This window comes from Vespula pensylvanica, chromosome 22 (genome assembly GCF_014466175.1).
Source record: "Vespula pensylvanica isolate Volc-1 chromosome 22, ASM1446617v1, whole genome shotgun sequence".
NCBI classification, from domain to species: domain Eukaryota; kingdom Metazoa; phylum Arthropoda; class Insecta; order Hymenoptera; family Vespidae; genus Vespula; species Vespula pensylvanica.
The window spans coordinates 861,316-885,758 of NC_057706.1; the positions used below are offsets into that span (position 1 = coordinate 861,316).

The 24,443-nt window shown below is 34.4% G+C and overlaps 1 protein-coding gene across 2 annotated transcripts in view; it reads left to right on the top strand.

Annotated features, from left to right (window-relative positions):
- LOC122636610 (furin-like protease 2) overlaps positions 1–12,836 on the top strand; it is a 320,226-nt gene extending 307,390 nt beyond the window's left edge. The window contains exons 5-17 of one of the 2 annotated variants that reach the window (XM_043828009.1): positions 3,015–3,309; positions 4,447–4,619; positions 5,498–6,163; positions 6,270–6,486; positions 6,859–6,938; positions 7,053–7,333; positions 7,974–8,161; positions 8,298–8,546; positions 8,636–9,104; positions 9,292–9,491; positions 9,568–9,849; positions 10,826–11,028; positions 11,403–12,836. In XM_043828009.1, coding sequence (XP_043683944.1) covers positions 3,015–3,309; positions 4,447–4,619; positions 5,498–6,163; positions 6,270–6,486; positions 6,859–6,938; positions 7,053–7,333; positions 7,974–8,161; positions 8,298–8,546; positions 8,636–9,104; positions 9,292–9,491; positions 9,568–9,849; positions 10,826–11,028; positions 11,403–11,510 — 3,411 coding nt within the window. In that variant the 3' untranslated portion in view covers positions 11,511–12,836. Of the gene's footprint in view, positions 1–3,014; positions 3,310–4,446; positions 4,620–5,497; positions 6,164–6,269; positions 6,487–6,858; positions 7,334–7,973; positions 8,162–8,297; positions 8,547–8,635; positions 9,105–9,291; positions 9,492–9,567; positions 9,850–10,825; positions 11,029–11,402 lie in introns of both variants that reach the window. The other variant, XM_043828008.1, reaches the window with a different exon arrangement.
- The last annotated feature ends 11,607 nt before the right edge of the window (positions 12,837–24,443 follow it).

Here is a 24,443-nt window from a genome sequence, read left to right on the forward strand (position 1 = left end):
CAATTTAACGAAACAATGTATTCGACATTTGGTATAAGGATATGAGAAGAAAAAGAAAATGAAGAAAAAAGCTGATATAAAATTATAGAAATCTCGAGCGTAGTTGTACGGTACAAGAAGAAAAGAATGAAAGTTTGAACAAAGAGGGTATATCCCGTTTTCGAGAATAATCCGATAAATTTGCGAGTAACATATTGTTGCATATGGCAATGTTGCACATACGTATGTAGATGACCGCTTTCGAATTTCACTTCGTGCTTCTATAACAGCTTCTCGTAAGGCAACCCAGACGTAGAGTTTTCCATGTGCCCTTCTATTCCCTTCCCATGCCCCTTTTCGACCCATTCCTCTAACCCCCATACTACTCGCAAATCGTACGTGATCCGTTGAATGCAGCAAATTGAATTGCTATTATATGCGAGTAAGCATCGTTTGTTGAAATTTCTCTTTGTTATTTTTTCTTTCTTTTTCCTTTTCCTATTTCTTTTTTCTATCTTTTTTGTTTCGATGCTTTTGATATTCAACGAACAACGCGTAGGCGTCGTTTTTATTTCTCTTTTCCTTTTTCTACATATTAGATGCACACACGGCGAGATTTCTTTTCTCTTTCATTTTTTATTTCGATACCTATTTCTTCTAATAACGTTTAGAATTACGCACGTTTGAGTAATATATCGTAGCGGATCGTAGAAACTATCTAATAACGTAGTTTGTAAATAGATCTTTATTTGTTGCATAATATTAACTTTTAATTATTACGAGATTGGGAGAAATTTGATCGAAAGGAAAGAGAAGAAAGAATGGGAAAAGGAAACAAAATGATAAAATAAAAATATACGATGCACGTTTGTGTATCTCCGTGATACTTTGTAACGCACGTTACAAATCAATAAATAAGAAAAGTTAGAAGCGACCTGTTCGGGCCTTTTACTATCGGCCAATTTCGAATCGCTCCTTAATGTACTCGTACGTATTAGTATCCAGGAGAATTGGATTAGTTTCGAGCGAAATGGCCGCGCGAAAATGTGTTCCGTAGCAAACAAGTGCAATTTCGTGTAGTAACTTTCACTGTAGTTGTGTACGAACGTGTGTATGTGTGTGTGCTTGGTACTTGGTACTCGGTACTCGTGTCTAAATATGTATTCTACGTGCACGTCTATGAAATAACGAAGAGGCATTTATACAAATTGCTTTGACCGCTTTCGATTAATGTAACGTAACAATCAAAATAGTGGTAGATAGTACATATATACATTTGTATATATATAAATGTGTGTATATATGTATACACAATTGGGAATACATTTGTGGTGCATAATGAGGGTGCCCACCACCAGTTTGTCTCTTTACCCTTCTAATATATATATATATATATATATATATATATATATTTTCTACTAATCCTTTTTTTCTTTTATCGATATTATTTATTTATTTATCGATTAAATATTAATTATTCAGCTACCTACATATCCCATTCGTTTTTTCTCCTTTTTCTCCCTTTTCTTATCGATATTATCTATTTATTTATTTATTTATTTATTTATTTATTTATTTATTTATTATATATTGATTTATTAGATATCGATAGTTTTGTCACGATTTTCTGAATTTACATTATACATACACATATATATATATATGTGTGTGTGTGTATATATATATATACGTATACGTAGAAGTAATAGGATTAAATGTTTTCTTCCACGTGGCTTTTTTTCGTTTCATTTTTTTTCTTTGTTCTTGTTCCCTTTTTTTAAAGTCGTCGAAACGGATACGTAGTTATCCTATGTAAATGTTTACCACGGAATTATCTTAAAGCGAAAGGTACACTCTCTCTTTCTATCTATTTCTCAATCTTTCTCTTCACCTTCGCTTATAGGTCGACTGAAAATATTCAGCTACGACCAATTCAATTAACTCAATTAACAAATAAATCTGTTCTTGGTAGGATCGAAAGTTACGTTGGATTGAATAAATACTAAGGAACCTTGTCTCGTTAATGTTTACAGAGCGTGCGATAAATTCGGAAACATTATATAAGCGATAAATACAATTTATTAGAAAAATATATATATATATTTAAAAAATGAACTACTCTTTGGATATGAAGCAACGATTAAATTTTTTTGTAATGAAATAAAGCTTTCAAAACACAGAGATATAACTTGTGAGATTATTCGCAAAAGTTCAATGAACTTACGTTCATTGTTCAATTTTTTAACATACGTCCATTGAATTTTATCGCGTGCTCGTTCTCTAAAAATACGAAAAAAAAAATTATTTATTCTTTTGATCGCGATCACGTTCCTCTCTCTCTCTCTCTCTCTCTCTCTCTCTTTCTTGCAATAAAAAAAGGGAAAACCTCGCGCGAATTAATAATCATGAATGCATTCAAATTACATTCGTTAAGTCCGATAAAATAAAAAAAGAAAAAAAGAAAAATGGAAAGAAAAAAAATCTGTCAGATATATATCTATCTATCTATACGTGAAAGTTATACTAATATAATAAAAATTACGATAGATTTCGTAAAAAGTAAAATGGAATTGTCGCGTCACCCAACTCTGACGACAAAATCACAGAATTTCTGCATCGAAGCATCTCTCTTTTTTTTTTTCTTTTTCTTTATTTTCTTCTTTCTTTTTTCCTTTTCTTTACTCTCTCTTTTTTTTTTTTTTTTTTTCATACGTGGTTTATTTTTCGTTCGGATTTTCAACGAATCTCTACCGACGTATAATTACATATACGATCTCGCCTACGTTCTACGAGTTACATAATTTCTTTTTTCTATATCTTCTTCTTTTTTCTCTCTTTACACGAAGCACGAAGACAAAAAGATTCGATTTTTATTAAAACTATTTGTTTAATGTCTATATTAGTTTTGTTTCATATATGTTCGAAAATACAAGATTTCTGTTTGTATTTTTTACTATCTATATTTTTCTTTTTTCTTTGTCCTTATTAAATCGAATCACATATGCCAAAACGTGAAATTAAAAATTTTCTTTCAGAACGGTGGTGCCAAAGATGGATACGACATGAATTTAGGACCAGCCTGGCAAAAGGGTTACACGGGTAAAGGCGTAGTCGTGTCCATATTAGACGATGGTATTCAAACTAATCATCCGGATCTTGCGTTGAACTATGATCACGAGGCGAGTTATGACATCAATGATAACGACTCGGATCCAATGCCACGGGACAATGGTGACAACAAGCATGGCACTCGTTGTGCTGGCGAGGTCGCAGCAGTAGCTTTTAACCAATACTGCGGCGTTGGTGTTGCTTATAATTCCAGCATCGGAGGTAACACGATTATATTTATCTATATATATATATATATATATATATATATATATATATATATATTGTTTTTTCTTTTTATTTTTAATCATTTCCGAATACAGGAATAAAAATGTTTATAATATGACAAGTTCATCAATTCTTCAGTTCTATACTATTATTTAAATCTCTTATTTTGCTTATATTTAATCTTGATTTTTTTCTATTGTAATCAATGTTTTAAATTGACAAAATAAGTATGTTCAGTTCCTGAATATAGACATCACTTTATACTTGGTTGATAGTATCGCTCGTAAACACCATCTGTCGGTAAGAAACATTTCCTAAACTCCTTACATTAGACAATATTCGTACACGCTCGTATTGACGCGCGAATCTCTATTAGAAACCATATTATCGTGGAAGTATAGAGTGTTGCCTGTTTTCAGGCACAATCTATCGATTTTCTATATAAAATTTCTAACGTCGTAAACGTTATAAGGTCAGCCTCGTCTCTCAACATCGTTGACAATAGTGAAATTCTTCGTTATAAAATTCTTTAATAATAACGCGAACTTCCTTTAATAATAATAGTCCTCGTATCTTAAATAAATGAGCGAACTACGTTCGTCTCGCTTATTGACAGAATTATTTGAGAACCCGTCGCGTTTATTATTATTCGAGATACGTCTCGTGCTTTCAAGGATGCAATTAATTCAAGAATCATAGGATCAACCCGCTATCATTGAGTAGAGTTGACGAACTTGCTCAAAATCTTAGCACGTAAGATTATACATACATACATACATAAACATACATACATACATACATACACATATGTACAACAAATATACATATAAATATATAGGGTGTCTCAAAAGTTATGGGCCAAGACGAGTCATTTCTAAAAAAAAAAAAAAAAAAAAAAAAAAAAGTAGAAAATGACATCCTCGTGAGAAACAATAAAATAAAAAAACAATCGTTTCGAATTTAACGTCTCTTGTCATCTGCTGTATGATTGATCGATAATCATTTTGGGACACCTTTTATATGTATGATATACATACATATATATTTATATGCAAAGAGTTAGAGATAGATAGAGAATGAGAGAGAAGGAATGTAGAAATTCACGCACGTACATACCTAACGTGTTTTCAGGCGTGCGAATGCTCGATGGCCCGGTAAACGATGCCGTCGAAGCCAGAGCGCTAGGATTGAATCCTGATCACATAGACATATATAGCGCTTCTTGGGGCCCAGAAGACGATGGGAAGACGGTCGATGGTCCTGGTCCGCTTGCTAGAAGGGCTTTTATTTACGGAGTAACAAGCGTAAGCGAATTTCATTCGTTTTAACTTTTATCTATCTTTCCTTTTTTTTTCTTTCTTTCTTTCATTCTTTCTTCTTTCTTTCTATTTTTTGTTCTCTTTCCTTTTCTTTTTCCTATCTCTCTCTCTCTCTCTCTCTCTCTCTCTCTCTCTCTCTCTTTCTCTCTAATTTTTTCTCTTTTCCTCTTCCCCCTTTTTACGAGTTATACTCGCGCGTTAAACTTTTTACCCCTCGATGATTCTCCAGGCGAAAAAGAAGCTACTGTATTATCGATTCGAAATCCGATGAGAGCAAACTCCTATGTTATGTAAAGTAGGATAACTTTTGAGCTGACTCCATGAATTTCTGGAATTGCTCGTGACGTTTGCTTTTTTTCTCTGTTCTTTTTTCTTTTTCTTTTTTAACTCACTTCGCACGAATACCGAAAGATCGGTATTATAAATTAACGAAGTTATAAATCAATGGAATATCGAATATTTCTTGAAAAGTGAGTATTATTAATTCGCACTTTGCGTATATTCTTCAAAGATACTACAAATACATTATATATCAAAATCCCTGACAATAAAGTTATAAAATAATAAAGTCGAAGCTTGGACGGTGTCGTCTTATATGAAAATGGTTCAAAGACCAAACTCGGTAATAAAAGCTCTCGTGGTAGAGGGAGTGTTAATAAAGTATACGAGAAGAGGTTCGCTTGGAGAAACGTCGAAGCGTGATATATACGCATACCTACGTAGACTACATACGTACATGTCCCGGAGACATATGAGAGAATTCTCGATATTTACTCCTTCGAATATTCTCGTCTCTCGGTTCATGCTTTGTCTATCATGTTATTCGAATAAAATGTTTGACGGTGGACACGTACGCTGGACAGGGTCGGAAAGGAAAAGGCTCGATATTCGTTTGGGCTTCCGGTAACGGTGGTAGACACACGGACTCGTGTAATTGCGATGGGTATACGAACAGCATCTTCACGTTGTCGATATCGAGCGCAACTCAAGGTGGTTACAAACCGTGGTACTTGGAAGAATGTAGCTCGACCTTGGCCTCGACGTATTCTTCGGGAACACCAGGGAACGATAAAAGCGTTGCCACGGTAGACATGGACGCTAAGTTACGACCCGATCACATATGCACCGTAGAACATACAGGGACATCCGCGTCAGCCCCATTGGCGGCTGGTATCGCTGCATTGGCTCTAGAAGCAAATCCAAGTTTAACCTGGAGAGACATGCAATACCTCGTAGTGTTAACGTCGAGATCCGGACCCCTCGAAAAGGAACCCGGTTGGATACTGAACGGGGTCAAGAGAAAAGTCTCTCACAAGTTTGGATACGGGCTTATGGACGCAGGCGCTATGGTCAGTCTAGCCGAACAATGGACCAACGTGCCACCACAGCACATCTGCAAATCCGACGAAATAAACGAAGAACGGCCCATCGATCCTACTTACGGATATACATTGAGCGTATATATGGATGTTACCGGATGCGCCGGATCCTTGAACGAAGTTCGTTTTCTCGAGCACGTTCAGTGCAAGGTAAGATCCTCGATATTCGATTCTTACCTCGGAAAAAAAATCCAAGTACTCGTCTTTTCTTTCTTTTTCTCCATGTACGTCCCCTTTTAAACTATCTGTACGTCAGGTATCTCTGAGATTTTTCCCACGAGGTAATCTAAGGTTACTGTTAACCTCGCCGATGGGTACCACGTCAACTCTACTTTTCGAAAGACCACGAGATGTTCTCAGCTCCAGTTTCGACGATTGGCCTTTCCTCAGTGTACATTTCTGGGGCGAGAAAGCCGACGGACGTTGGACGTTGCAGATCATTAACGCCGGAAGTCGGCACGTCAATTCCCCAGGCAAGTGTCCTCCATTGGTATTTCAATCTTCTAGATTCACATTCCACTATATCCGGATCTCGAGTCGCTCGTTAGATAATTTTATTATCGAAACGTTCTATGAATTCGTAATCTTTCGACGCTTTCTCCTAACGAAATACACAGTTCGCGATTAACTTAGATAACTGATTGCAATTAATTAACGCAAACGTACGATACGACGCTATACCGTGTATTCTATCGTCGACTTTTAATCTCATGTTTTGCGTATGGAAAGATCAACGAATTAACATAAAAACGTACTCGTTAATTTCAATCGTATGCTGTAATATGTCCTCTGAGAATTTTTCATTTTTATTTTCTTCCTTTATCTCTTTCTTTGGGTATCCGTAGGTATACTGAAGAAGTGGCAGCTGATATTCTATGGCACAGCAACGAACCCTATCAGGATACGGACACGTCAATTTAACCCGGTACAAGCGCATTCTCCGTTCTCGTCCGTGCATTACCCGTTCTCGATAGACGATGATCCGCTAGCTCAGGACCATCGGGGCGACACCGACTTCTTTGCTCCGTCTACCTTTCAGAGTTACCAGGGCCCCTACGCTGGTGCAGCTTCTAACGTCCACGCATCGGTGGCCACTCTCGATGGTTCCTCGGCTCCTCTCCTGACGAATCGGCTACCAGGCGATACAGCAGCAGCTTCCGGCTTTGATTCACCATCGGTTCCGTCCTCTCAGATAGCAGACGGTTCCTTGGACACCACTAGGCAGATACTTCACGACTGCGATCCACAATGTGATTCTCAAGGTTGCTACGGAAAGGGTCCAACGCAATGTGTCGCCTGTAAGAATTATCGGCTGGACAAGTGAGTGATCGATTATTTTCAATGGTATCATTCTTTCGTTACCACTACCACCTTTGTACATTCTTTGTTACATTTTTTATACACTTATGCCAACTGTTCTTTTCTTTCTTTCTTTCTTTCTTTCTTTTTTTTTTTGCTTTTTTTCTTTTATTACTTCCCACTCGCCAACTCACTCTCGAGTGATCGACGAACGATTCAAAGTTTCTTAGAACTAAATTGATCAAGGATTTTTCTACTTTATCTCTTTTCCCTTTCCGATTCGAGCATGTTGAAATTGTCTTGCTCGTTGCTACTAACCAAAACCGTTTTGTTCTCGCCGAATAACGCTACCGAGTGGTGGAACTCTCTCAAGGATGGGGGACAAAGGATCGAGCGTAAATTAATCGTTTTTCTCTATGTGTTCGTGTGTAAAAACCAAGAAATGATAGGAGTAAGACGACACGTAACAACTCCTTCTTTTGCTTCTCTGTAATAATTTTCACCGAATAGCTTTACGACCTTTTTCTCTCTCTCTCTCTCTCTCTCTTTCTCTCACTCTTTTTTTATCCTCTCTTGAATAAGAGAGAATCATGCTTGAAATCACGAAAACCCTGGTTTTTACTACACGTATCCGCGAAAACGAAGAGTACTGTATTTGCAGTACGTGCGTCAGTCGCTGTCCTCCACGAAGTTTTCCGAATCAAGGTGGTGTTTGTTGGCCTTGTCACGAGTCCTGTGAAATTTGCGCTGGCGCTGGTCAAGACTCTTGCCTATCGTGCGCACCCGCTCATCTGCGAGTTACCGATCTGGCCGTTTGCCTTCAACAATGTCCGGAGGGTTATTACGAGAGTGAGTAAACAAACGAGATAGAATATAATTTGCGTTGATCGATCGGATTTGGAGAAAAAAAAAAATCATAATAATAATAATAATAATGATGATGATGATGATGATAATGATGATGATGCACGATGATCTTTCACAGATACGGAGAACAGCACGTGTGTGCCCTGCGAGGCCAATTGCGCCAGCTGCCAGGACAGACCGGACAAGTGCACCAGCTGTGAGCATCATTTGGTGATGCACGAGAACAAATGTTACGCGGCCTGTCCTCTTTACACGTACGAAACGCAGGACTATAATTGCGCACCCTGTCATCCCAGCTGCGAGTCGTGTAATGGCACGTCTGAAAATCAATGTATAGCTTGCCGACCTAATTTATTCTCTCTTGGTGGTAAGCATCGCTTTTCGGAGAAACGTTACGAATGAAACAATGTTTCTGAGATCGATCAGGATGATGATCCTTGATGATTCCATTCTTAGGAACCTGTCGAGCCTCTTGTCCAGCTGGTTACAGTGCCGATAAAAAACGACGCGAGTGCGTATCCTGTCCACCAGGATGCCTGACATGTGCAACCTCTAGCTGCATAAGTTGCATCGAAGGTTGGAGTATAAACAAGAAAGGCGTATGCGCGCCGGAAAGTCGAAATCGTTGCGACACTGCTGAATATTACGACGACGGACATTGCAAGCCTTGTCACTCGACTTGCGAAAGTTGTGCCGGGCCCACCGAGGACTTCTGTATATCTTGTCAAAGTCCTCTCTTACTTCAAGGTCGTCGATGCGTCTCGCAATGCGACGACGGATATTACTCAGTCGCTCAACCCTCGAGGCCGATTTGCGTGCCTTGTTTGCATACTTGTAAGAGTTGCGTCTCGCGACTTAACTGCACTGCCTGTCAAGATGGTTTACAACTTCAGAGTGGCGAATGCAGATCGTCGTGCGCGCAAGGGTAAATCTTCATCTACGTTCGATGTATTTCAAATTTTTTCGACGAGCAAAAAACATCTTGATCGTTAAGTAAATTGACTTTAATGACTAAACAACGCTTTGCCCGTCGCGAAGACCCAATTACGTGAATGTAAAAAAAATGATTATCGTCGAGTCTAATAATATGCCTAATCTTTTTGTGATTGCAGCTATTACAGTGACAGAGGCCAATGCGCCAAATGTTATCTATCGTGTAAAACTTGTTCGGGTCCCAGAAGAGATCAATGCGTGACTTGTCCAACAGGTTGGCAATTAGCAGCTGGCGAATGTCATCCTGAATGTCCGGAAGGTTTCTTTAAGTCTAATTTTGGTTGTCAAAAGTGTCACCATTATTGTCGTACGTGTAAAGGTAGGTGAAGGGTCGGGTGTTTCGAATCACGACGCGTTCCTTTTCTTTCTTTTTTTTCTTTTTTCTTTCTTTCTAGGCGAGGGTCCACTCGAGTGTACGTCTTGTCCGGCACATTCCATGTTGGAAGGTGGTTTGTGCATGGAATGTCTCGGTGCACAGTATTACGATCCGTTGACGCAACTTTGCAAGAATTGTCATGCGGATTGTCGTAGGTGTACAGGACCCGGGAAATTCAGTTGTGCCGCTTGCTCACCTCCTTTGCACTTGGACAAATTAAACAATCAATGCGTGCCCTGTTGTACGGGGCTAGAAAAGGGTCCACATGCCGACGAGTGTTGTCTCTGTGACCCGGAAACCGGTAAGAACTTAACGCATTATGCGATAATACACCTTTAAAAGAATCTAACAAATAAAAAATGTTATATCGCCGATCCACGTGGTAAAGCTTGTCAATTACGAAAGAAAAAGAAAAAATAAATGATTACATTCGATGTAAAAGTACTACGGTACATTCTACCTACCGATAAATAACTACTCTTTTGGCGATAAATAAGCCGTATCGCGTTCGTGCGTTGTTACAAGTTCGACCATAAAAACCGAAGAGAAAAAAAGGAAAAACAGAAAATAAAAAAGAATAAAAAAAAAAAAAGGAAAAAGAAAAAGAAAGGAAGAAAAAAGAAAAAGAAAAGAAACAAAATTCTCGACTTTCATCCAATCCCCTCCACTCCCCCTTGTGGGGAAAGTATTCTTTTTCGATGGAACTTAGCAATCTTTCCTTTCCTTTCCTTTCTTCTTTCCACCCCCTATCTTCTCTTCCCCGTTTTTCACTCTATCAAAAAAGGCGTCGGTAAAAGTTTTAAGGTAGGAAGGAACGTTTCCAATAAGAGTTGTATCGTCGAACTTTCGGCATGAACTTTATATGGTTCGTCGAACGACGTTCTATCTTCCACCATCCACACCTCACACCCCTTCCGTTTTCTTTTTCGCCCGGACGTTTTACAAAGAAAATACATTACGTAAGAACATCTAACGCGGCACGCAACGGCATATTAGGAGAAAGAAAAAAGTTGTGCCTCTTGAGAGAAGCCTAAAATGAAATTCAAAATGGTTTAGATATAATCGTGTTATCGAACAAGAAAAAAAGGGCAGAGGGAGGAGAGACGAGGGCAAGGCTGGGAGTGGGAGCTAGGTAAACAGATATAAAAGAAGTAGTTGCGTTAAAGGATGGTGAAGAAGGAAGGACTGTCTTATCAATTTTTTTTTTTTTTTAATCAACTTTTATCAATTCTATTTTGTCAACTTGAAAAATTTACGACCGTTTCCTCCTTGTTTAGGTGGCTGCAGGAACAGTTCGCCGGCTGGCAAAAGAAGGGTACCATCGAGAGACTCCTCGATATCCGAAGGATACGAAGTAATTGATAAAAATCCTGATAATAACGATTCGGCTTCGTTGGCCGTCACAGCAGCTACGACAATAGCCGTGGCCATCTGTTTAGCGTCGGTTGCACTTTTCGCAACGATATTCGTTGCTCTTCAAGTACGTATGTAAGGTTTTTTTATTTGTTTTAATTGATAATGTCATAGCTTCCTCGTTGTATATTTCAATAATCATTTTCTATACCTATGCGTTTCTAAATGTATAACAAAAATAATAATAATAATAATAATAATAATAATAATAATAATAATAATATATATATATAAGCGTAATATTATTCGTTATTGATATTAATATTAATATTTCAATAATTTATTGTCAATATTAATCGACCAATGTTTCCTACTAATGTATCCTGACACAATTTAAATTTACGTCTACATTATAATATTAATGTAATAACATTCCTATTATTATGTCAATTGTAAATGATATTAACATATGTATTTTAATAAATATTTAATTACCTTCAGGCAATATCAGCGAGAAGACAAACAAATATGGGTTACACGCAATTGACTGTTCGAATGGAATCCGTGGACGACGTTGACGCTGATGATACGACGGAACTGATGACTTAGAATATAAAAATACAACTTAATCGCAAGCAAACATAGAGGAAGATGGTACCATCTACTCTCGTCGAAGAGTTCACGATGATCGGTATACGTTTCGATTTATAAAACGTCACGTATGTCACTCACCCACATACACACATACATACACAACCACACACGCGCGCACGCACGAACGAACGTATAGAGTCAAGAATATAAGTTTGTTTAAATTTCTCTCAACGCGTTGAGATTGAAAACGAAGGTGGATCATACGTTGGTGGATCAATCGTGATACAAGAAGAAAAGAATAACAATGAGGACGAAGAAAAGCAAAGAAAAGAAAAAAAGAGAAGAAGAAGAAGAAGAAGAAGAAGAAGATCAGTAGCAACTGGAAAAGTTTTTGCATAGATCGAGACTCGATCGAGCCGATAGTGTGTAGTACATGTGTGCGACTCTTCTTTTTGCGTGTGATGTGACGATGACGTTTAGTTTTATTCTTCGACGTACGATCGTGTGGATGATGAGGAGAAGATAACATAATAATACATGGGGTATTTCGTTCAACGAGAAAGAATAAGAGAAAGGCAAGAAAACAGAAAAAAAAATATTAAAAAAAAATAAAACCAAAAAAGAAACAAAAAAAAACAGAAAAGAAAAGAAAAGAAAAGAAAAAAACAAAGGGAAACGGAAAAATAATACATCGATCTATGTTGGGCGTTGTTTTTTCTTATTGTTAAATATGCGCACGTCTCTCTGTGTGTGTATATATATATACGCCGATAGAGAGAGAAAGAGAGAGTGAGAGAGAGTGAATGAGAGAGAGAGAGAGAGAGAGAGAGAGAGAGAGAGAGAGAGAGAGGGAAAAGAAAAAAGGGTGAAGGACATTATAAAGTGCCTGAGTAGAGACGCCCTTGAGATCATCCAGCCTTTTTTTGCCTTCCCCTTCTCAAACAAAATAATAACTACCCTCTCTATCCAAAAAGACATCATCTAAACTCAGTCGCGTACCTCTTTGTTGGCCTGGTGGTCTGGCACCTGTGAACGCGAAATTCTTTTTTCATTTTTCTTTTTTCGTTTCTTTTTCTTTTTTCTCTTTCCTATTTTATACTTCTTACTACGAGTAAACCTCGTATTTCTCGTATCCCTTATTATTATCTTCGTTCATCGGATTATTATCACGTGCCGGGCGAAAAAATTTTCAAATGGAAAATATTTCAATGTTACGAACAAATATTATTTGTTTTATTATCTTATTATATCTCGTGGGAGGGAAATAGATTCGAGGATAACGTTTTATGATGAAAATTCGTAGATTTTCACATTGATTACAGACATATAAATACACACACACACACACACACGTGCACATACATACGTATAATTCTCTAAACTTCGTTCGTCTCGAGCGATTATTTAAAATTGTTATACATACATACATACATACATATGACGCGGATAGTGATGAGTCCCCCATACAAATACAAATATATATATATATATATATATATATATATATATATATATACGTAAAAAGAAAGAGAGAGAAAGCGTAATAAAAATGAGGACCAGAAGGGCGAGAAGGGAATACAGAAAAAATAATTTTTCGGACCGACTCTCTCTATCTCTCGCATTGCTGTTGAAACGAGAATGACCAAGTCCTAATAACTTTGCACGTATGTATGTATGTATATATGTATATACGTATATAAATATACACATATACATAGACACGTGCAAAAACGTATTAATTATGTATACGTTACAAAGTACTACGTATGATATGTATTATTATTATTATCATCATCATCATCATCATTATTATTATCATTATTATTATTATTATTATTACTATTATTATTATTATTGTTAGAATTATTAGAATTATTATTATGATTATTATTATTATCATTACTATTTTCGGCTAATGTCAACAAAAAAAAAAAGGAAGAAAACAAAAGAACGAAAAGAAAATACGCAAAAAAAAGAAAAACCAAAAGAAAAAACAAAACAAAAATGAAAAGAAGAATCGATACGGATTCTCTCTCATCCTTTTATTTTTAATATATACATACATATATATATATATGTATGTATTTCCGTTTTTCAGTCGTTACAAGCTCCACCAGCCATTCCAGTATGGGTTATGCGTATGCGTATGCGTATGCGTGCGTGCGTGTGTGTGTATTTGCACTCAAAGTGCATATCTCTATGTACACGTGTTTTATGTGTGTATGTGTGTGTGTGTGAGAGAGAGAGAGAGAGAGAGAGAGAGAGTGTGCGTGTCGTATCTCTCGTAAGGCCCGTCGGACTACTATATTTACGATATCGCATTTTTTGAGTCGTTTCTTGTTGCTATTTCATTACCTCTTACCTTGTGTTCTTTTTATTTTTCGTCCCTCTTTTTACTATAGCCACTTACCATGTTGTTTTTACTTAAGCTTGTACGCGTTTACTTCTTTCTTTTTTTTTCTTTTTTTTTTCCCTTCGTTTTTTGTTTCTCCTTTTTTCTCATTAAAAACAAGCCCCGTCGAGTATGTAAGTCTTTACTTGCACACGCACTCCCTTTGGGAGTTGGAGGAAAATCGACGGGGAGAACAAAAAAAAGAAAAAAAAAAAGGAAAAAAAGGATTACAAAAGATAAAAAAATGAAAAGAAAGAAAAGATTAGAAGGAACGATGAAGATGAAGAGAATGAAGAGAAACATGAAGAAAAGAGAGATTAGAGAAAAAAAAAGAAGAAGAGGAAGAAGAAGAAGAACTATGGAAAACCTACGCGCAACGATTAATCGCGAATCGATATTCTCGAATCATCATCGTCGGATATAGCCGCTGTCGCCGCCGCCACCACCACAGCAAATAGCCCTAGGCGTGTGCGCGCTTCTAAAAAACTCTGCAACAACAACAACAACAGCAACTACAACAACAACAATAACAATGGTGGTCGTCTGCGGCGAATATTGAATGTTCTCTTCGTGATTTGATATAAAGCTATTATTGTACTTTTATGAAGAACGCGATTATAAATATATACATATATATCTATACACAGAGACACGACTGCGTAAGTTTTCCTTCTCTTTTTATTATTATCTGTACTCAATTTTTATCTTCATTTTCTTTCTTCTTTTTCCTCTCTTTTTTTATTATTATTATTTTTTTCTCTATTCTTTTACCTTTTTTGTATGTATATATATATATATATATATATATATATATGTAGAGCGGGAGAGAGAGACCGATATCTATATAAGCTATATAAGCGTTCTCTCAACGATGACGAAAATGGTTTTACGAGGTAAGTATGCACTTACTTTCGGCCACGTCGACGTTTAATTATCGCTAAGTGCAAGATCCGATAGCACGCGTCGGCTAAAAGTTTAACCGTGAGAAATTCTCGAAAACTATATCCGATCGAAAGGTCGGGCCCATTTGCTTGATGAAATGCGGTATGTGCTTGGTTTTTATAAGTGCGAAACAAAAATCGTGAAGGGAAAGAGAAAAAAGCGAAGAGAAAAGAAAAGAAAAAGAAATAGAAAAAGAAAAAGAAAAAAAAAACGAAAAACTATCGTACGAGTTGAATGTTCACGACGAGGAAATTCTCTTATCCATTTTTATTTCTCTCTTTCTCTCTCTCTTTCTTTCTAATAAGAATTCAATTAAATAACAATGATTAAACGTTATCGGTCGAGAATTAACAGACGACGAAAAATAATTTCCTACGAAACACGACGAGAGGTACCAAACGAATTTGTCGCGATGAAACGCGATAATAAAAAAGCAAAGAACGAGAGAGTTATATTAATTAACAGAGATTTCGGACGAAATACGAACAAATTTACGATTGGCTTCTCTCTCTCTCTCTCCCCCCCCTCTCTCTCTCTCTCTCTTTATCCTTCTCTCTTTCAAATTTCTGAAAGAGCAAACACAAAGTGCGAACGTAGGGAAACGTTTCCTTCCTTTTCTCTCTCCTTCTCTCTTTTTCTCCCTCTCCCCCCCCCCTCTCTCTCTTATATATAGAGGGCTTAACTTGAAACGTTTGCATTAATTCCCGTCTTTCTGAAAACGCGAAATTTACCTTTAAATCGCAACTAGCAACTCGTCGTCCCCGTCGTCGTTTCATTCGTCCCTTTTGAATAGCTCGTTATGCGAAAGACGCGGTAATCGTGATCCAAAATGGCCGATCGTATTTATCGTTGGATATATATATATATATATATACACGTACATACATATATATTATATGTATCATATTATGGTACTTCTTATACTACATACATACGTATGTAACAAAGACAAAGAATTTTCCTCTAAGGTTTTTCAGTCGTCGTACTAACAGCAACAGCAACAGCAACAACTTCAGCATCAGCAACAGCAATAAGATCGGTAACGACAACCTGTCGTACTAGGAAAAACGTAAGCTCGTTGAATAAAAAAGAAAAAAAGTACAATTTACATCGTGCTAAGCGCGAAAATATCGTTTTAAAGGACATAAATAATTTCCGGTGGTAATTAAATTTGCATTATATTGAAATTTTGGATTTCACGAAGGGAAAATAACTTCATTTTTTCAAATGGATACATTTACGAGGTAAAAACGTAACTTTCGTTTAATAACTTTTTTCTTTTCTCTCATTTTCTTTGGTATTGCTAATATATAAATTCAGTATAAATGTATAGAATTTTTGATTTCTTTGATAAGAAAATCAAATCGAATTGTTTGGAGAAAGAAATTCCGTGGTCATGTATGTAAGTACACATACGCGAAGAAAAGTAAATATTGAGTTGACCAATAAATAACGTCGGAATTTTCAATGTAAAAAAGTATTAGCATTGTTTATGCAATTATTAAATACTACAGAGTATTTCGCTAAACAAAATACTCTCTATAGTATTATTTATTCAGATATAAGGATAGATGTTTTCAAATAAAAAAATAAAATAAAATAAAAAAATACTATAGAATAATATTTATTTATATATAAAATATCAAAGCATTTTTTCGACACAACGGAAAATAGCATTTGTTATTTCATTTAGATATAAAATGGAAAACATTTTCGGCATAAAAAAAATATCAGTGACATAAAAAAATTATCAGTGTTAATTATTATTAAGATATAAAATATTAGAACACTCCGACATTTTGGCCGACCACATACAAATATAAAAATAAGGAAAAGATGATTACACGGAACGAAAAGATACGAGGAAAGAAAAGAAATGAAAAAGAAAAAATGGGAAAGAGAAAAAGAGGAAAGGAAAAATATATTGCGTCCATTTTTTTACTCATCTACTTGTACTCTTCTATGCACGGGTTGTTTCTTTCTATCTCTATCTCTCTTTCTCTCTTTCTCTCTTTCTCTTTTCTCAAGATCATAAAGAATATAAAGAAGAATTAAAACGAATCTGGTTAGTTAGAAACAAGGGAAAAAAGGAGAATCATGTAGGTTGTGAGCTAACATAAGATCAATGTGCCGACCTACCGAGAAATTCTTTCTTGTTCATTTTAAACTGAGGTAAACAACGTATGAGAGAAAGCTTAAATAAACAATCTCTTGGCCGCTGCTATTTCTCTATTTTCTCTCTTTTTTTCTCTCTCTCTTTCTTTTCTGGAATTTTTAAATAACTTCCCAAAGTCATTTCCTTAGCCGACTTTTAATTCGTTAAAAAATCTTTCTCTACGATATTTTTTTTTTTTTTTTAAGAATGAAAAAAACAGATGGAATAAATTAAAAAAAGAAAAAAATGAACTTAATCATTTCGTTCCCATTTATTCCACGATATTATTTATTATTCGAAAGGTAAAATTCTTCATTTCTCTTATCCATTATATGTACGTAAAATTTCGAGAGCTATTTCCTTTCATTTTCTCTGATATAAAAAAAAAAAAAAAAAATATACAATGTACGTATATATTTTCTACATAGAATAATATATCTCAATGATATATGTATCTAATCCAACTGAATATAAATCCTAATGATTTTAATATCCACACGATGTACCAACGTTAATTCGACAGTAACATTTCTTTGCTATGTAACAACGATGCATATCCAACGAGTTAAAAAAAAAAAAAAAAAAAAAAAAAAAAACAGAAAAGAAAATCACATTTATACAATAATAATATCTACATTTTATCATATAAAACGAATCGTGTAACTTTGAATATATATAAATCGTAAGAACAACTTGTAAATAAATATTAAAAAGGAAAAAAAAATAACGCACATGCAAAAAGAATAAAAGATTATTTTCAATTCTTCATCTTCGTAAGGTTTGTATGAGTCGTCATACCTTTTGTATAACCCATATTACATAATATATAGAAAATTCCAATGCCACATGACATATATATCTACTTATCTATACATATGCATGAAGATAAATGTAACGTTCAATCTGTATGGGATTTTCCATCTCGTCTCACTTTTCTTTAAAACGATTGTAATACGTTATCGGTTCGTCGATAAAGGACGAAGGTTTAGCTTCGTAGGGTAACGATCGGGTCGACCCTATCTCCCCCGAGTGGAAACTCTTCGAGTAACGGAATAGGGTAATGTCTATCGCTATTGCCGTTTATACGGCGTGTATATTGCATGGCATCGCTTCGGGAAAACTAAAGTACGGAAGAGAGAAATCCCACTTCCGGAGCCCTTCGAGGATAGCCGAGAACGATCCTACGATCGCGTTAACTCGCGTTTCTCTTCGAGTTATCGTTTCGTCGAGCACGAACCGATCATAAAAGTTCCAAACAAATGCTATAGTATAGAGAACTATCGGATTTGAAAAAAAGAACGAAGAAAAGGGAAAGAAAGAGAAAAATGTTGGAAAAAAGAATTTTCCAAAGAAAATCGCCTATCTAATCGAACGCGCGTTATAGATATTAAAAAAGGAATTCTATAAAACGGAGATTGGATAAAAATAATCTAATATGTTATAACAGATCTCGAATAAAATGAAAGAGGAAACTCGTTTTACATCTCGTTTGTATTCCAGAAAGCGACGAAGATATTAATGGATAGGGAAAATGGAAGAAATAAAAGAAATGCAAAGGGAACTGGTAGAAACGGTGTAATAACAATATATTTATATTGGATTGGCGAATAAGTATGATGTAGGAATTTTTTTGTAGTTAATAACGATAGTATTCTTTTATATCGAAAATTTTTTTAACGCTCCACATAGAAATAAATATAACAGATGTTTGATATTTACAATTATATTATTACAATTTTTTTGTCTCCGGTTTTATCACTTTTCTTTTTCTTTCTCTTTCTTATGAGTAGTAAATACTCCTTACTATCATTTAATTTCCTTTAATAATTCTCCTCTGATAAGAAGATCCTAATGATATTTATCTTCGTGGACGTAACAAGGGAACAGAAATGGAAGGGTCGAACGAAATATTTCGTGTCAATGAACTTTGATGTTCGAAAAAAAAAAAGAAAAAGAAAAGACAAAAAATTAGAACGAACGATATCGTTTATATTCTTCTCGATCGATAAAGAAAGAGAAAATTGAGATGGGCGTTGGGTTCGGTGGGATATAACATCGATCGACCTAACAAGATAAGCTGGACAACTTCTACGACGATAATTTGCATACGCATTTGACTTTTATCCAAGCGTAGCTTTGCTAAAACGCACGAACCAGACGAAATGCCCTAAGCGAGAATCGTAAATTCGTTCAGCTAGAAGCCGCCTTTGCCCATGCACACGTACATACATCTCTTTATCTCTCTCTCTCTCTGTCTCTCTTTCTCTTTCGTTTTCATTCTATATCGAGGATGCGTATATACCTGCATACATGCATATCTACATGCATATACATATAGATACATGATATGAAGAGAGATTTTACCGATAAGTATGAAGCCGGCCATTACGTTTAATCGTCCGAACGACAATCCATTCGATGGATTCTCCTCTTTTTTATTTTTATTTTCATTTCTTTTTTTTTTTCTTTTTCTTTTTCTTTTTCTCTTCCTCTTTCTTTTCTCTTCTTCTTTATATACGCATTAAAAGCGTTCGTATTAAATTTACTTTCTTAAAATATAATCGATTATAATATTCAGCTTTTTTATCTTTGATGTATAATACAAATGACGTTTTCAATTCTATATTAATTATAATCCTATTGAAAAGCTCATTGTAAAAAATTTTCTTTCAATTATAATCTTTTTCCATTGTGATATTTCCGACCACTCCGAATAATTATTAATTCTCTCATTTTGTTTTAGAAGTATGTTAGAAAAGAAAAAAAAAGGGGGAAAAAATACAAAATAAAGAATGAAAGAAGGGAAAGGGAAAAAGAAAAAGAAAAAGAATCGTAAAGCGTATATGATGCATCACGGGAACGCGTAGATGAGAATTTATATTTACAAGAGGGAAAATTTCAATTTAAAAGAGAACTTCGTCAAGACTATGTAATTATAGATATGAAAAACGAAATGACGGAATATTCATTCGCGAAAGGATTGAAGAATTATGTGAAAAATTGTTTTATGCATATCAGTCGCATTAAGAATAATACGAGTATTGCGTGTTGCCTAGAGTTGTATGAATACAAAAATAAAAAACAAAATTTATTAGAACGAAATGCGTTAACTATGTAAGGTTTTAAACTATATTGACACATTGCAATTAAAACGTGTTCTAATATCATTTCTATGTATAACGTAATTATTTCTAATCGTATCGAGATAGATAAATGTAGATGATTTAAATGGATAATAAAAAATATCAAATGTTTGCTCGAGCAGAGGAATTTTTATTACGCTGGATACTTGAGCTAATCTTTTATTATATCCTATTGGAGATGAGAATATTAATGATTGATATTAGTACTATATAAAAACGAGAATAACTGCATTTATAAGTATCAAACACGATAAAACGTACAAATATATTTTGCGCTTTTTTTTTTACATTTACGAGGAAGTTTTGGGTCATATAGAAAAATGAAATATCAAATCTTACAGATTTCTATGGATGTATATTCGAAAAAAAATGTTTTGCAGCATATTTGAAAAAAAAAAGTTTTTATTGCAATAATTCAAAGTCGACTGTTCGGTATACCTCGATCCTTCGATCGATCATTAATTTTCGGAATCATTCGGAATTTTCTAAACAAAGACGATCTTGTACGAAATCTTTCTAATATATGTATATGTATACATATACGTACTTACATACACTAGGTTTGTGTTTATTTGAACATAGATGTGTTTACAAAAACAGTGTATATACGTATAGTACATATAGGTATACAATACATATACAGAATACATATCCGTGCATATACAATATTCTGAATGAATATGTATATACATATATCATCACGTAGAAATAGGTATACGTAAACGTATATACATATTAGCCTATATTTGCGATACAAACACACATATGCATATGATAAATGAGTATTTTCAAACGTGATTTAAGTAGGTATTTGTGTGAAATATATTTCGAAGGCCTGGATAGCTAAATTGGTATAAACTGAAAATAGAAAATACGTAGAGCGAAAAAGACCCAGGTTCGAATCCTGGTCCAGATCACGAAGGTCAATCTTTTTACGAATTCTCTTATCCAAACATCAAATGGATATATAGAAATAAGAAAATAGGAGTGCTATTATCAACACACTGACATATTATCATATAAGACATTTTTAAAACACTAGCAATAATTAAATTAATTGTCGACACTAGTGATTAGGTAAGTAAACCCAAATAAGTATCCATAAACTCGACTCTATCAACAACGACGTATGAGATGTGACGAAGATCTAGCACACAAATCTAGTTACAATCTAAAGTTCCATCCAATGCGAATGGTGCCAGGAAAAAGCTATGCTCCTCAGCATCTCCTAGCATTCTTCACATTCGAGTTAGAACTTGACGCGTTTTATACGAGTTTTATGGTTTATTATATTTAACAAGAGAGGGTAATATGTGTGCGCATGGCTGTGAAAACCCTCTGTGCCTTTTCAATATTATATGTTGAGGCATAATGGTCATCAAAGCACAAAATCTGTGATAAAGATATAAAATATCGTCTTTGTATGATGACTAAGTGTATTCGATAAGATCACTTCCTCTTCATTTCTATTTGTAATTGTAAAGTTCCGTATAAATACATGAAAATTCGTATAAGATTTGACTTAAGGGATTGGATAGTTTAGTGGTCCAGAGCACGTCGCCCGGAAAGTAAAATTAAATAATCGGGTTCGAATCCCGGTGGAAATATATATATATCCAGCGTCTTCATTTTTTTTTTGTTTTTCAAATTCGAAGTGATTAAAAAGTTGATCGATGAACTTCTGATCGATGAATGGCTTGGATTAATCATAGATGGGAAGGGGAGGAATTAATCATAGAAAGGGGCAAAACTAATACAAAGAGCGAAACTAAGCAAGTAAGTTCGGATATTAATTAATTTTCCGTAAAAAAAAAAGAAATTAATTATTTGTATATAAAAATTAATACCTGTAATTACACATATCCTATCTATCATAATATGTTTATACTATAACAATAGTATACTATGCTAAATATGAAAGTTGTACTACATCTACAAATTTTATATATTTAATTTTTTGTTTACAAAAAAAAAAACATAAATTTTTTCTAACTAACCATAATTATGACCAGCTAGATATCGTTCTGATCACTATACATTTAGTTTAAAAATAGAGACGCACATGTCTGTTTTTAGAGATCCATTAAACGTTCGTCTTGGGGTTTTTCATCATCATACAAGATATTTAGCTTTGAGAGTTACTTAAATGTGTGTCAAAGAGAATCGGTATAAAAGAACTTGCCTGAGAGTCCCATATAGTCAACAGTAATCTTTCCCTTTAGATATTCTTTTTGAATGCTTAGTTTCTCGGAATATCTTAGGTTTCAGATAAAAACCTTAAGAAGTAATCTTCCAAGCAAAAACATTTATGTGCTTTTCTTAAGTCTGTCCTTAAAATATTTATTTTTTTGTGTGGTCAGTTCTTTGAATCTTTGGATCTTAACGTTGTTCAACATATTCTGTACGAAAAATCTGAATTCATCTTAACGACCAAGCAACCAAACTTCATTCATTTTCTTTCTTCACATACACACATATATATATTCAAACATTCTAATGAATATTTCAACAAAGAAGAATTTCAGAGATTAACATAACTGTTTCGAAAAGAGAGAAAGAGAGAGAGAAAGAGAGAGAGAGAGAGAGAGAGAGAGAGTGCGTAGTTCAATTCCCGTTAGTTCTATCAGCCTCGAATTTCACTGGATTCACAGGAAAAGATAAGTCCGTATAATCGCTCGGTATGAAATTTATGGGCCGGATGGCAATAAATTCATGAATCTGGCAGGATTACGAGCCCGTAAATTAGCACAGTCTGACGTGAGAGAGTCGAGTTCGGGCGGTTCCGAAGAACCGCGTGGAAATGGCAAAAATGTATTATTTCATAGTTACACGTTATTATGTACTCACTTATCATACATACATACATATATATATATATATATATATATATATATGATATAAATATATATATAAGAGTGTATATGTATCCACATTAATTCGATCGATATATTTTAAGTCCGATATAAAAAAAATAGAGATAGAGAGAGAATAGAAAACAAATATATGTATCTATATAAAAATATATATATATATATATATAAAATATATATATACTTTATTTAAACGATTTGGAACTATTTCCAAACTTTCCTGAAATAAGGATAATAGTTTCTTTTGTTCCCAAAGAAGAGATAAAAGAAGAGATTATTTTTTATAGATATAAGCCAAGAATATATTTCTTTCAATTTATTTCTAGAGCGTACGAGTCCATTTGCAAATGGAACCACCTCTCTCGTGACCGGAGAATATGCATTTGTTAATGTATTTTTAATATAGCGTCGCACTGTATCTACTATCAGTTACTTCCAGGGCAAATTAAAATCGTTCTCTCTGGCCGATGAAAGGTATTACTGAATATTATTACTCGTGATTGGATTTAAAAAAGGAAAAGGTAAAAAGAATGAATATTTTTTAACCGGACAAAAATAGAAAAAATAGTACGAAGAAAGTATTTTTATTTATGAAAAGGGAAAAAAATGTAGAGGGATCGTAGATTATTTTTACTGGGTAATATTTTATAACACGTTATATTCATCTACTACTGGGTTCGCAATAAAAGCGAATACAAGTTAGCCAGGGGGTTACTACAAATTTTATACATACGTACCATCGTATAACGTGAGAATTATAATCTAGTTCGTATGATAAACACAAGTTTTCAAGCAAAATATATTCCGGATAAATTCTTTCCTTTTCCTTTCGTGATCAATCAGGCCAACTCGAACAAAATTGAAATGTATATAATATGTATGTGTGCGTGTGTGTAAGTGTGTGTGTGTATGTGTGCATAAAAGTAGAAGTAAAAAATCGGTAACGTTTTTAATAATAAATATAAGAAATATAGATGAAAACACATTTATCATGATTACGTTTGAAAATCGTTTAATATATGATTTGTTTTCTACATGGTTTTCTTTATTCCGATCAATAAATGTATCATCACATCATTAAACCTTATTAATCGAAGCGTTATCACGAAGAAAAGTACATTCGTCTAAGTCTCGTCGTTTAAAATAATACTTTCCGTTAGTGCTAAGCATTGAAAAGCGAAGTGATATTATTTTTCACTTCCAATATATAAGTTCAACTTCGTTAAAAGTTATATATATATTATATATATATATGTATATATATGTATATGTATATATAGGTATATATACATATATATATATCCATTGTTTTCAGTCCTTTCAAATGTTCCGTTTCTCTTTTAATAAGCTTATACACAATAACTTATATACCAATAATTAAACATAGAATAATAGGAGGTTCACTTAACAATAATTTTTCCTTGGGTTTTTTTTTTTTTTTTTTTT